At 32.6% G+C, this 14,218-nt stretch overlaps 1 protein-coding gene across 1 annotated transcript in view; it reads right to left on the minus strand.

Moving 5' to 3' along the window:
- Window positions 1-12,568, minus strand: part of cysu (peroxidase homolog) — a 211,933-nt gene extending 199,365 nt beyond the window's left edge. Inside the window, exon 1 of the mRNA XM_073960645.1 lies at window positions 11,459-12,568. Within this exon, the coding sequence (XP_073816746.1) occupies window positions 11,459-11,469 (11 nt within the window). The 5' untranslated portion in view covers window positions 11,470-12,568. The remainder of the gene's footprint in view (window positions 1-11,458) is intronic.
- Window positions 12,569-14,218: the final 1,650 nt, after the last annotated feature.

Here is a 14,218-nt window from a genome sequence, read left to right on the forward strand (position 1 = left end):
TGTCCCTTCTGGGATGTTTGTGGAAAAATTATATATTATATATTTTATATTTCATATTTTTTAATTCATATCTTATATTTTATTTTTTCTATTTTACATTATATTTTATTTTTAGTTTTATATTTCATATCTTATGTTTTATTTTTTATAACTTATATTTTACATTAGATATGTATATTTTTTATATTTTAAATTTTGCATTTTATTTATATGTTATATTAATTATTTTATATTTAAAATTTTATAATTTATATTTATATTTTATAATGATCGCTTCCCAAAGATTTGAAAAGTTTTTACGGGAGTTAATAAGTGATTTTGGTACTGCTTTTACAGAACAGTTTTTCTTAGTTCAAAGTTGATCGAAACTATAGAATTTCAAGCATTCTTAAGACCCAAAATTTCACAATTTCTTTGAAAGCCTCACTGAACTTTAAGAACAAAAATGGTTCCCAAAAATGTTTAAAGGTCACACTTGGTATAAAAAAAACAACACCCACTTCAATTGTTATGTATTGCTACGTATTTATTGAAAATAATATATTTGTATCTGTCAATTAAAATTAACAAGCCACACATCTTCAGAGTTAACAAAGCAAAAGTTTGCATTCGTTATTCACAAATAATGTCATTCCAAAGAATAACAATCATTATTTGTTATATGCAATGCATAGAAAATGCCATATTTTTAATTTACTTCAAGAAAATCAAAGCAAGAAACTACGCCAAAAAAAAGAAAAAACTAAAAAGTACACTTGCTTCATTAAAAAGATTTTTGACAATAATCTCATTGAAATCCACAAAAAAAATGGAAACCAGAAAACGCAAAGACCAACCCAACCATTGTATGTATATCACAACATGGTATTATTCCCCACTAAGTATATCATTCCTCATAAAGTTTTTTTTTGTAACCCATTAAAAGCGCATTCAACCTGAATATCAAATGACAATGTGATCGTGTAGATATGTTTTGGTATTGGCTTGTTAGTGGATTTTTTAAAACAAACTAGAATTTCATAACATTTGTGATTATGTACATATCAATGGATGCGAGAGGCAGAGGCAAACCTTCGTCATAGAAGAGAAGAAGAAGGAAAAAAGTAAATCATTTAATTTAATAATAATAATAATTACACAGACAAAAAACAAAAAATATATTTTGAAATTGTTGTTCTAAATTAAAGAGATTGGTAAATTGAGATAAACCTTTCTAGTAAGGTTTAAAGTGTACATAAAATTGTATTTTTTTTTTTTTTCAAAATAAAATTTGTTTTAATTCCCAGTAACTCTACACAAATTCTCCACACTGTACCTTATGCGGTTAACGTACGAACAAAACACAAACAACACACCATAACACTAAAATATCTACTTAAACATTCATATCTGTGTCACTAGGCTTGAGTGGTTTTGTTGACTCCCCCCTCTCTCTACAGCCCAACCCCTCTTTTATTTTTGGTTACATACATATACATTAAATGAATAAATTCATTGAACTTTTAAAGCCATGTGAAATATGCTAATTAGAATAACGGCAACCTGTGCGTCTGATAGACAAAACAAACAAACAAAAGCGAATCGAAAGAACGAAGAAAGTTATAAAAGGGAAATGTTAAGAAAGGCTGGAGGAAAATGATACCCTACATTAATGTCTGTTAAACTTAGTGGAATAGGAGAGATAATCAAATTATTAGATACTCGTAGAAAAGAAAACAAAAGCCTGGTACTAATTAAATTGAGATTAAATCATGAGATAATGTTAGAAACAACATGTGTCGTCCAAAGCAATGGACCACATCCATAGACTTATAACAATCCTTCTAAGACTTCCATTGGGTGAGTTAGGAGGTTAGGAGGCTTAAATTTTTCATTTACAGTTCAATTTTTAGTCGACCGGAGCAAAATTTACTGAGATATGAGATTTGAAGAGAGAGAGACCACTGTCTGTTGTATGCGGTTTTTCGAAATTTTTGAAATCAATGTTATCGTCTTGTATTTTTTGAGCCTATTAAGTCATAAGCAAAATAGATCGATTGTCGGTCATGTCAAAACTTTAACATTGACGGTCCACCATAGGATACTTTTAATATAATAAACTAGTGATTTTATTCTTATTTTATGAAATCCATAAACACATTGTATTTCACATTATCTGACTTATAATTGAACCGGCAATTAAAATAGGTTGATAGCTTTCTTAAAACATCATCAAAATCAAAAATGTTTGTTACATAATTAAAAAAATGCACAAATTATTCTACAGTTTAAAATATTGGAAACTTGGAGAAAAACAAAAAAACATTTTTTCACGAATCTGCCAAGGAAGAGAATGAATGCTATAAATAATTTTATATAAAAATTTTCCCACTGAGGGAATTCAACCTTGTATATAGGTATATGGATATATAGAAATGGGAATGAACATCTCAGAATGAAGTCGAAAAATTCTACTAAAGAGTGAAACGTTACACCGATAGCTACACGCAGAGAAAAAATATTTTTCGCTTTTGTTGGAACAAAAATATCTGTTTTGGTTCCAAAAATGTATTTGTTTTGTTCAAACATTGTAATCCAAATCCAAAAATACCATCTTTTGTTCCAAACATAGAAAACAAAAACAACTTTCGAATTTCCGCAATATTGTAAAAATCGTTAACAATACCGATTGTAGGAACTATCATAATCTAATTTTGTTTACAAAAAGTATTGTCAACCCAGAAAACCAGCCCAGAAATTTTTGATTTGAGTGTATATACTTCTCATATACACTTTTCGCATAACTTGGATATAAATGTCGCGTATAATATTGCAATCATTGATGAACACAATACATGGTTTGCTGCATTGCACGATGGGGGCAATAGCAGGTTTTCGAGGCAAAAAGTCAATTTTTGAAGTGAACAATTTGAAAAAAATAATAACGGATTTCGATTGCCAACACTCTGAATCACTAAAAATAAAAAAATAAATCAATCTGGTAACATCACATAGCGACATACTGATCTTTCAATGGTGACATATTTTCTTATGCATCATTTTCCGACATTGATTATAAATAAGTAGTGAAAGCATTTTAGGCGCCAAAAAGAACATTTCAACATTTTTAAATTTTTTAAACATGGAATGCTCTTCAATGGGTATGTAAAATAAGATAATGTTAACAAATAATAAAAATGTTATGTGTGGTAAATGTATTTTTGAGTTAAGATGTTATGTCTTTTTTGGAGTATTTTGCTTTGTTATCCATGTGTTCTCTGGAGTATAACTTTTGAGATCTAGGTAGATCTAGGATATTATATATATGTGGTGAAAGGTTTTAATGTGTACTATCATTTTGTGAAAAAATTAGCTGCGCCTATCTGCGCCTTTTCATAAAAATCTGATTTCAGATGTCGTAATGTTTAAAAATATAGAAATTTTTATGTTTTGGTTGGCGAATAATCGGAAACCCATTAATATTACCAATTGGATTTCGGAAAAATTTAATAGACGTATATAATAATATATAATTTCAAAGATATCGCAAACTTTGGCTTTTGTGGGGGAATCTTAGCCGATTTTTACTAAATTTGGAACCTTTTTTTATTAACTTATAACAAACCACAGACAAAACCATGAAATTTGAACATATGTATATAGGGGAGCTATTTCTATATCTGAACCGATTTCAATATAACTTGACAAACTTATTTGTAGTCCGAATTCCTTAACATTTTCCAAATTTTATTGTAATTTGATGGAATTTGCATGCTTGGTCAATCATTTTCCTGAAATCGGGCGAACATATATATGGGAGCTATATCCAATTCTGAACCGATTTCAATATGATTTGCCAAAAATGTTTCTAGACCAAAAACCCGCCACACATTTCAAATTTCATCAAGATTGGACATACATAGCGGGATTGGTGCACCAAATACCTAAAATCGGGCGAAAATATATATGGGAGCAATATCAAAATCTGAACCGATTCAATATAACTTGGCAAACTTATTTGTAGTCCTAATTCCGTGGTATTTTCCAAATCGCATAAAAATTGGGCAGAATTTGCGTGTTTGGTCCATCAATTGCTTGAAATCGGGCGAACATATATACGGCAGCTATATTTATATATGAACCGATATGAACCAAATTTGGCATATTAGTTTCTAGGCCCATTATAAACATCTGTACAAAATTTGGAAAGTCTAGCTTGCCCCAGTGATTTGTTGCCTCGAAAACCTGTCATTGGCCCCATCGTGCATTGGTTGACAACAAAGACAAACAAAAAGCCACAAGCACCCACCACAACATAAGGAATAATTAAACACCATAACAAACTCCGGTATAACACCAAACCTCAAAGCACAATGAAGATAGAAGAATGAAACAAATAAAAACAAGAGTCTCCTTGTTGGTATACATACACACAAAAACAAAGATAAAGGCATCATGTCATACAAACAAAACTCACCATAATTGTTTTTTTCAACACGGCATCGAATAGCGAGAGAAGAGAAAAAATTGTCGAAAAAAGAGAGAACTATTGTCCAGTTGACAAAAACAATTTTTGGATTTAACAAAACCCAATTGTTGGAATCACAGTACTACATTTGGAATTTAACAATATCTTTACAATACATATTTTGCTCTTCAAATATTGTTGGATCAATCATATTTTTTTCTCTGCGTGTATGGTACAACTAGCATGACGTTACTCATACTTTTTGGAACTAGGATTTAGATTTTGTATATATTTTTCTAAATTCAACCTTTAAACTTATGAGAATATATACACATACCGAAAATCAAGAAGTACGCTTCTATGGGAGATATAGGAAGGCATGGACCCATACCGATAATTCTCTTCTAGAATATCTAATAATCCCATGGAAGACTAAATAGCAAATTTCAATTTTACGGAGGGATATTGACGTCACAACCTTTAGAATTACGAAAATCGGGACATAACGTTCTATGGAGGCTATATCGGACGTGCATTTTACCTCCAACGTATACAAAATAACAAATTTTATCCATTGCGGTGGGTTGTTGTAGCCAGAACCTTCAAACTACCGAAAACCGGTAGTAACCGTTCTATGGGGGCTATATGAAGGCGTGGACCTATACCGACAAATTTAAAGGGGAAAGTTGAATACCCCCATCGAAGACTAAATACGAAATATTGAGGCCACAACCTTCAAAATACCGAAAATCGGGAGGTACCGTTCTATGAGGGCTATATTAAGGCGTGGACCTGTACTGACAAATTACTGGGGGAAAGTTTTATACCCCCATCGAAGACTAAATACCAAAGTACAGCCATTTCGGAGGAATATTGAAGCCACCACCTTTAAAATACCGAGAATCGGGAGGTACCGTTCTACGGGAGCTATATGAAGACGTGGACCTATACCAACAAATTTCAAATGGAAAGTTGTATACCCCAAATGAAGAACAACTACCAAATTTCGGCTATTTCGGTGGATTGTTGTGGCCACAACCTTCAAAATACCGAAAATCGGGAGGTACCGTTCTATGGGGGCTATATGACGGACGGACGGACGGGCAGACCGACAGGTTATATTGACTTAGAATTTTACCCTGATCAAGAATATATATACTATATAGGGTCTCCGATGAATATGTCGATGTGTTACAAACGGAATGACAAATTTAATTATACCTTCCATATTATGGTGGAGGGTATAATGATGTGCTCGATAACTCCCGAAGGTAATGACCGATTTGGTCCAAACTTTGGACATCTTATCATATTTCTTCCAGACATAGGTAAGCTTCGAATATGGTAGATATCGGTCCACTCATTCATAATTTCAAAACGTCTCGAAAAAAACAACCTTTACAAAACCTAGCCGATACCAACTAAATGACTGGTGAGCACGACAACTTACGAATTGAGTATCTGAGTTGGCCCAAATGTTTGCAAACTTTCTTCCAAACGTACATCACGTTCTAAGAAGGCCTACATATATCGACAACATCTTCGGCACCTAACTCACATATTTTAAAATTTCCGCTTAATTGCAGTTTAAAAGAGTTTTTCGGGCATCGTTTTGAAATGTGTATATATTTTTTTGCTCTTCGCTCACGGTGCTCTTGAAACAATTTTAAATGGAAGGTGCTTACACCTTGGAAGTTTTTGCGGATTCTGAAACTACAATGTTCATAGATGAGAAAAATCAAAAAAACAAAAAAAATCGCCGGAGCGCTTTTTAAATAAATCGCGATTTAAATTGACATTTTTAGGGGTTGTTTAGGTTTTCACGATTTTGCTTAGAAACCGCAAGTCGAATCAAAATGGGACTAAAGAAAATGTTGTAGCTATGAAAATTCTTTACAAGATCGACGTTAATGGTATTTTCGTAGTTTTTACCATTTTTGAGATATAGAAGTTCAAATTGGGACAATTCAAATTCAATTCAATTCTGTATCGCCCCCTTATAAAACAATGTCATGAAGGGTGCGCCTTAACTAACTTTTGATGAAAACCGCTTACATAGGGGAAGTTTTTGTGAATTCTGAAACAGCAATGTTCATAGATGAGAAAAATCCAAAAAGAAGAAAAAATCGCTGTAGGGATTTTTAAATAAATCGCGGTCAAAATTCACATTTTTAGGTGTTTTATAGGTTTTCACGATTTTGCTTGGAAACCGTAAGTCCAATCGAAATGGAGCTAAAGAAAATGTTGTAGCTGAGAAAATTCTCTAGAGGATTGACGTTTATTATTTGTTCCCAGCCTGTACCATTTTTGAGATAAAGAAGCTCAGTTTAAATTTTTAGATTTTTTTGTTAGGGTTTCGCGATTTTGCTTGAATACGGTAAGTCTTATCGATATGGGACCTGAGAAAATCTTAAAGCTGTGAAAATTCTCTACAAGACTGGCCCTACTAACTTATCCTAAGTTGTACCATTTTTTTAGATATATGAGTTTAAGTTGGGAATTTGCAGTCATCAAATTGTTTTATAAGGGGGCGATACAGAATTGAATTGAATTTTAATTGTCCCGATTTGAACTTCTATATCTCAAAAACGGTAAAACCGACGAGAATACCATAAAGATCAATCTTGTAGAGAATTTTCATAGCTACAACATTTTCTTTAGTCCCATTTTGATAGGACTTGTGGTTTCTAAACAAAATCGTGAAAACCTAAACAACACCTAAAAATGTGAACTTAAATCGCGATTTATTTAAAAAGCGCTCCGACGATTTTTTTTGTTTTTTGATTTTTCTCATCTATAAACATTGTAGTTTCAGAATCCGCAAAAACTTCCGAGGTGTAAGCACCTTCCATTTAAAATTATTTCAAGAGCACCGTGTGCAATTTCCCAACTTAAACTTACATATCTAAAAAAATGTTACAACTTAGGATAAGTTACTTAAGCCAGTCTTGTAGAGAATTTTCATAGCTTTAAGATTTTCTCAGGTCCCATATAGATAAGACTTACCGTATTCAAGCAAAATCGCGGAACCCTAGCAAAAAAAACCTAAGAATGTAAACTGAGCTTCTTTATCTCAAAAATGGTACAGCCTGAGAACAAATCATAAACGTCAATCCTATAGAGAATTTTCACAGCTACAACATTTTCTTTAGCTCCATTTCGATTGGACTTGCGGTTTCCAAGCAAAATCGTGAAAACCTACAAAACACCTAAAAATGTGAATTTTGACCGCGATTTATTTAAAAATCCATACAGCTATTTGTTCTTGTTTTTGGATTTTTCTCATCTATGAACACTGCTGTTTCAGAATTCACAAAAACTTCCAAGGTGTAAGCGGTTTTCATCAAAAGTTAGTTAAGGCGCACCTTTCATGACATTGTTTTATAAGGGGGCGATACAGTCAGTGCATTGTCCCAATTTGAACTTCTTTATCTAATAAATGGTAAAACTGACGAGAATACCATAAAAAAAATGTCAACATAAATCGCGATTTATTTAAAAAGCGCTTCGGCGATTTTTTTGTTTTTTGATTTTTCTCATCTATGAACATTGTAGTTTCAGACTCCGCAAAAACTTCCAAGGTGTAAGCACCTTCCATTTAAAATTGTTTCAAGAGCACCGTGCGCTTTCTTACATAATGATCCAAAAGCTTTATAAAATCCTACGGTGACTAACTAAAATGGCTGTTTGGCACGATAATTATCGAAAGCAATGACTCTCAAAATGAAATCCTAGATGAGCAATGTATGTACATTCCTTCAGGCAGATTTCTCCGGTTCAGATTTCGATATATATGTAGCTCCAAACAAGCTATATCTGTCGAGTTCTGATTAAAATTGGATATGTGGCGGAATTCCATCCAGAAATAAGTTTGCCAAATTAAATTGAAATCGGTCGAGGTTTAGATACAGCTCCCATTTATACTTTCGTGTTATTTGAGGTATGTATATGATGAACAACCAAACACACTATGTCTGTATAATTTTCATGAAAATGTAACGGAATTTCGTCCTGAAATTAGTGCGTCAACTTATTTTGAAAACGGATTTTGATATACCTTCCATATATGTACATTCCCAGGAAGAAAAATCCTTAGTCACTGGTAGTCGTAACTACTTACGAAACCCCCCATAAACCATTATTTTAACAAGGACATGTCGCACAGAATAACTAGTTATTCTTCGACCACTAGAAAAACTAGTTATTTTATGGCCACTGGAAGTAGAAAAATATTTTTAGAACTGTTGAGGTGGGAATTTCAACGAACTTCATGTTTTTATTTTATTTTATTTTATTTTATTTTATTTTGTTTTATTTTATTTTATTTTATTTTATTTTATTTTTTTATTTTATTATATTTTCTTTTATTTTCTTTTATTTTATTTTATTTTATTTTATTTTATTTTATTTTATTTTATTTTATTTTATTTTATTTTATTTTATTTTATTTTATTTTATTTTATTTTATTTCATTTTATGTTGCTCTCTATGGGATTTGATCATGCCGAAACACTACACACTAGGCCACGCGTACGAACATTAAAGTATTTGGCCGACGGTGAGCGTTGAACACACAACCCTCGGATCTGTTGTCGGACGCACACGATCTGTGCCACCGTACTCATAACTTTACAAGAAGTAATATAAGTAGTTATTTTTGTTTACTTTATTTTGTAATGCGTTACATAATGAATAACGGATCGGTATTTTTGCTGGGTTTTTGTCCGATTTCATCTATATGATGCTACGCAACAAAAAATTGACGGAATTTTGTCTAGAAATATGAATGATCTCGAATATGAAAACGGTTCAAATTTGGATATGGCTCCCTTATATATTTTTCCACGATTTCATCTTTTTTACGCACCAAGCAAACAAATCGACAAACATTTTGATGATATTTGGAAAATGTGATGGAAAAAATCATGGTAGGGTTTATAACCTAGTCGGTCCCGCTCGAATGTGATCATTTCCTTACCGGCTTCATTACTATTTTAAGGATATAAATATTATTTATAAGCAAAAAGAGCTGGACATATTTAGGTCTTCCTAGAGCAAAAGACCTCAAAAAATTATCTATGGACAGAAGACTCCTTGAAGAAGAACTTTTAAGGTTTTCTATGGGCAGAATATTTCTTGATGTCTCCTATGGGCAGAAGACATCATAAGGGGAGTTCCTATAGACGAGTGGAAGGAGGTTTTAGACACAACTGAACGGAATCTTTATAGAAGAATTGAAGGGGTTACTACTAGACAAACTGAATAACTGCATAGACTAGCTTCTGTAGACAGTTGATGACGTGAAATTATCTATGCATGGTTTCAATGGAAAGAAGACTGCTTGAGGTCTTCCATGGACAAGAGAGTTTAAATAGAAGCACTTTACCAATTTACTAACCCAAACGAAGAACCGTGGTTACTGAAAATAAATCCTTATGATATGTAATGACTCTGTTCCCATAGAGAATAATGGAGCTATGAATAACTGACAAATAAGAAGATTGAGTACAATATGGCATAGGGCGTTACTGCTTTTGTATAAATTGTTACAATAACGAGATATATTATCTTCATCTAAGTTTGAATGCAAAAAAAATCAGATAACCGTTCAACGGTTCTTTGAGGTTTATGCCAACTAGAATTATTTAGTAGATGACTGACATACTGAATTGCTCCTAATCACTTTCACGCCTTTCAAAGGGAATTCATTTTTAATAACTGAATTTGTTATTCGCAAAGCATCAAAATGTGTGACGAGATAAAGCGATCAAGCAATATGTCCATCCCTTATAAATGTTAGTCGTCACGACATTGTATATGGAGAATGGACAACTATCGGGAGGTACCGTTATATGGGGGCTATACCAAAACGTGGACAGATATAGTCCATCATCAAATTTTGGATGCCCGCAAACATCTTCCAAAATTTCAGATTCTTATCTGAATTTTTGTGGACGCAAACATAATCAAAATACACAAATGTGTAACGCATTCATTTTTCAGCCGATTTCATTAGTTTTACCCATTTTCGAAAGCTAACATTATTTCATTTTTGGAAAAATAAGTAATTGTATTGTTTGGTGTATTCTACACAGCTTAGAGCTCGAGAAAAATCATGTTTCTGGAAGGCATATTCCTTCAAATTAAGTTATATTTGCCAGATGGACCCTTCACCTTTGATGGCAATTACGTTAATGTACGTGGTCAGATATCAGAGTTACAGCCTAATACAAGGATCCTACAATTTTGTTATAGTTCAACGATGACAAAATTAGGGACAAGGTTTAGGTCAAGGAAAATAAATATAATTTGGAAATTAACTATAACTTCTGCCTGAAAAATATTCAAATTTAATTTGTTGTCCATATTTTAATTTCTGAAGGACATATTCTGGCTATGTAGCCGGAACATACTTAAAATAGCTTTGTATATTTTCATTATTTTTTTCATTAAAATTTTCCGTTTTATTAAGTCATTTTTAAATTTATTACATTTTTATGCACCTAAAAAATATTATTTTCAATCCAACCAATTTTCCAGTTTATGTTGCATTATAAACATTTCCTATATGGAATTTTTAATGAGACTTAAAAAAATAATGCCTAACTGACACATGTCAAAATATGCCAAAATTCGCGCAAAAACAAAAACTAACGCCAACGACAATTTACGGAAAACAGGCCTCTGCTCATTTTTTAAAGACACGTTTCATGTGGTAAGACAAACTAAGAATTTTAATTGTTACCATTTTGACAAGAGAATGACAAAAACAAAACAGTAAAATGGGAATGCATTGGCGTAGATAGGCATGGCCCATTTGCGTTCACACTTATCAGTTTACTGCAGGAATTAAATTTTTGATCGTAGACAAAATGAGATTTACCCATGTTGTAAGCCTTAAATTTGTAGTCCAGGAAACTTGGTTAACTACGCCTATGGGCACATAAGCTTTAGTGTTTGTTTTGTTTTTAAGTTTTAAAATCAAACTCACATGCATGTGGAATAACTTACCTTAAAATCATTTTGTTAAAATAAAATCTGGTACAAGTGGTGGCAATGGTTGTTTGTTTTTCTGTTAATGACTTGGATTAAATGTTGTTGCACAGACTGTTACAGTTTCCGTTGACGTTTTCGACGACGACTGATACGTAAAGGAAATAAACACCAAAGGAAATATTTAATCCAATTATGGCAACAATGGTTAGACTTTGTATTAGTTTGTTGTGTCGTTTTTTCGGTTGTTGTTACTAATTAACACTCAGAAAAAGCCGGTGTTTAAAAAGGAGGTGGGTTGGTAAACGCGCGCGCTAAATTATAAGTACTCAAAACGAAATGGCCTTAATTACGCAAAAAAAAAAACATTAAAGTACGTTAATGATATGTAGTTTTTTGTTTGGTTTTTTTTTGTTTGTTTGTTTTGCTAAAGTCTAAAGTCACTGAGATTATGCACTTCGTAGTTTGTGTTTTAAGTCTTATGTTTACATCAGTCAAACAAGTCTTCTGCGTCCGGTTAACAACAAAGAACCACACACAGAATCACCTTGCTGTTGTTGTTGTTGATTTCCACACACAATACACGTATGTTAGAAGGTTTAATTATTATTTTTTATTGTTGTTATTGTAAGCACTTGAATAGCTACGTTTCCTTATTTTATTGTTTTTTCTTCTTCTTTAAGAACTTTCCACAACTCCACTTGAGTTGTTTAGTACTTTCTTCCGCTTAACTTTCCCTTTATTTTTAAGGGGGGTTTTTTTATTATTATTTTTCTTTCATGCACAAAGAATTTATTTCTTTTTGTAGCATTTTTTGTTGTTGTTTTTTGTTATATTGCCTTATTTGTCATTATTATGATGATGATGATTATTTTTGTTAAGGTCGTTTCATTCCAATTGAAAATCACTTTTCCACAAACAATTCCATCAAGGTGCTCAAGTACCGTTAGCCGCGCTTTACAACCTCAACGTTGTATGTCCCACAATTAACTGATTACTTTGGCCAAATGCTGCTGAAGAAAATCCAAAAAACCGATATCGGCTACAAACCGATGAACAAATCTGGCCAACACACGGATACACACCGACACTTGGTGTTACGACTGTGCTGTGCGCGCGCATTCACTTGTGGCAGCTAAGAAACGTGTTCGTTGTTACAAACGAACATTTGATCGTTTGACTGCGCAACCGCGCAGCCCGCTAACGTGTGGTTTGGGCTTTAGCCAAAAAAAAAACCAAAGAGAAACTGTTAACAACGCCTCAGTTTAGTTGCCATTGTCGCCTTAAGCGTTAACGTTAACGCTTTCGTTCGTACATGCAGAGTTAACTTTTATTTTCTTTGAGTGCTAAGCTATGACTGATAAGATGCTGTCTGGTTTATGCGTTTGTTTAGTTGACGTCTACGTCGACTTAACACTCATACGGTTTGAGTGAAAAAAGAAAAATATTGGAGTTTTTTTGTATTAAAAAAAAAAAAACAAATTTATCTTTGTATTCAATATTAGTATGTGCCCCATAATTGTATAAACAAAAAACAAAAGACTTAAGACACAAGTTGCCTTTATGAATAACATGGCAACTACCAATAACAAATATACAATATTATTTCTAATAGTAATTGTCCAATTTATTGTACTTATGACCGATTTTACTAAATGATAAGAAATTTAAGAAATTTTGTATTAGTAAGCGAGTGAAATGGACTTTTGCTTTTGTATGAAAATGCAATTTTTGGTCCATAGCGAAGCACAGTAGAGAACGTATGGAAAAATAACTCCTGACATTTCCCTGTTGCAAATTCCATTAATGTGTCGGCTAGATAAGGGTCCTACGGCTACTTTTATTGTTTGGTTTGTGTGTAGAAAACCACATTTCCTCACATGCTATAATTTGCCCCTATCATTACAGTGAACTTCTCAGGTTTTGCATTATTGCAAATTACATGCAGCCTTATCGTACTAATTATCCAAATTATTTATACCCTCCACCATAACATCATAAAAGAGGGGGAGGGGGGGGGGCGGGGTTTGGTTGGTTTATAATTAGATTTCTCGAAATATTTTTCGGAAACCCCATATAGTATATATGGGGATTTCTGAGTGCAATCGAACTTTTCAACAAATTGTTTTTGATTTCCGTAATTTTTTTTGCATAATTAATTACATTACAAAACTTGTGAGTTCTATTTGCTAGAGGGATACAAATAATTACCATGTTTTCTAATTTTTTTTACAGTGTTTTATTTAACTTGCTTTGGTGTCCGTTTAGTTCAAATCTGGTAACTCATTTTTAACACAGTTGCAGTTGACCAATCGAACTGAAACTTTGCACACTTTTCAGATTTAGATGACAATACATGAATATGGAATCAAAACCAATATTGGTCCATTTTCATAGGGTTTTAACGGTATTTTATTTAAATTGCATTTCAAATCTGGTAACTCAATTTTGACACAGTTGCAGATTTGGATGACAATACATGAATATGAAATCAAAATCAATATTGGCCCATGTTTACCATTTTTACAGTGTTTTGACGGTGTTTTATTTACATTGCATTTCAAATCTGGTAACTCAATTTTGACAAAGTTGCAGTTGACCAATCGGACTAAAACTTTGCAGACTTTTCAGATTTGTATGACGCACATGAATATAAAATTAAAACAAAGATCGTTCCATTTTACAGTGTTTTAACGGTGTTTTTTTTTATCTTGCATTTCAAATCTGGTAACTCATTTTCCACACAGTTGCAGTTGACCAATCGAACTGAAACTTTGC

This window comes from Musca autumnalis, unplaced genomic scaffold (assembly GCF_047663935.1).
Source record: "Musca autumnalis isolate F117 unplaced genomic scaffold, ASM4766393v1 scaffold_1, whole genome shotgun sequence".
Lineage (NCBI taxonomy): Eukaryota > Metazoa > Arthropoda > Insecta > Diptera > Muscidae > Musca > Musca autumnalis.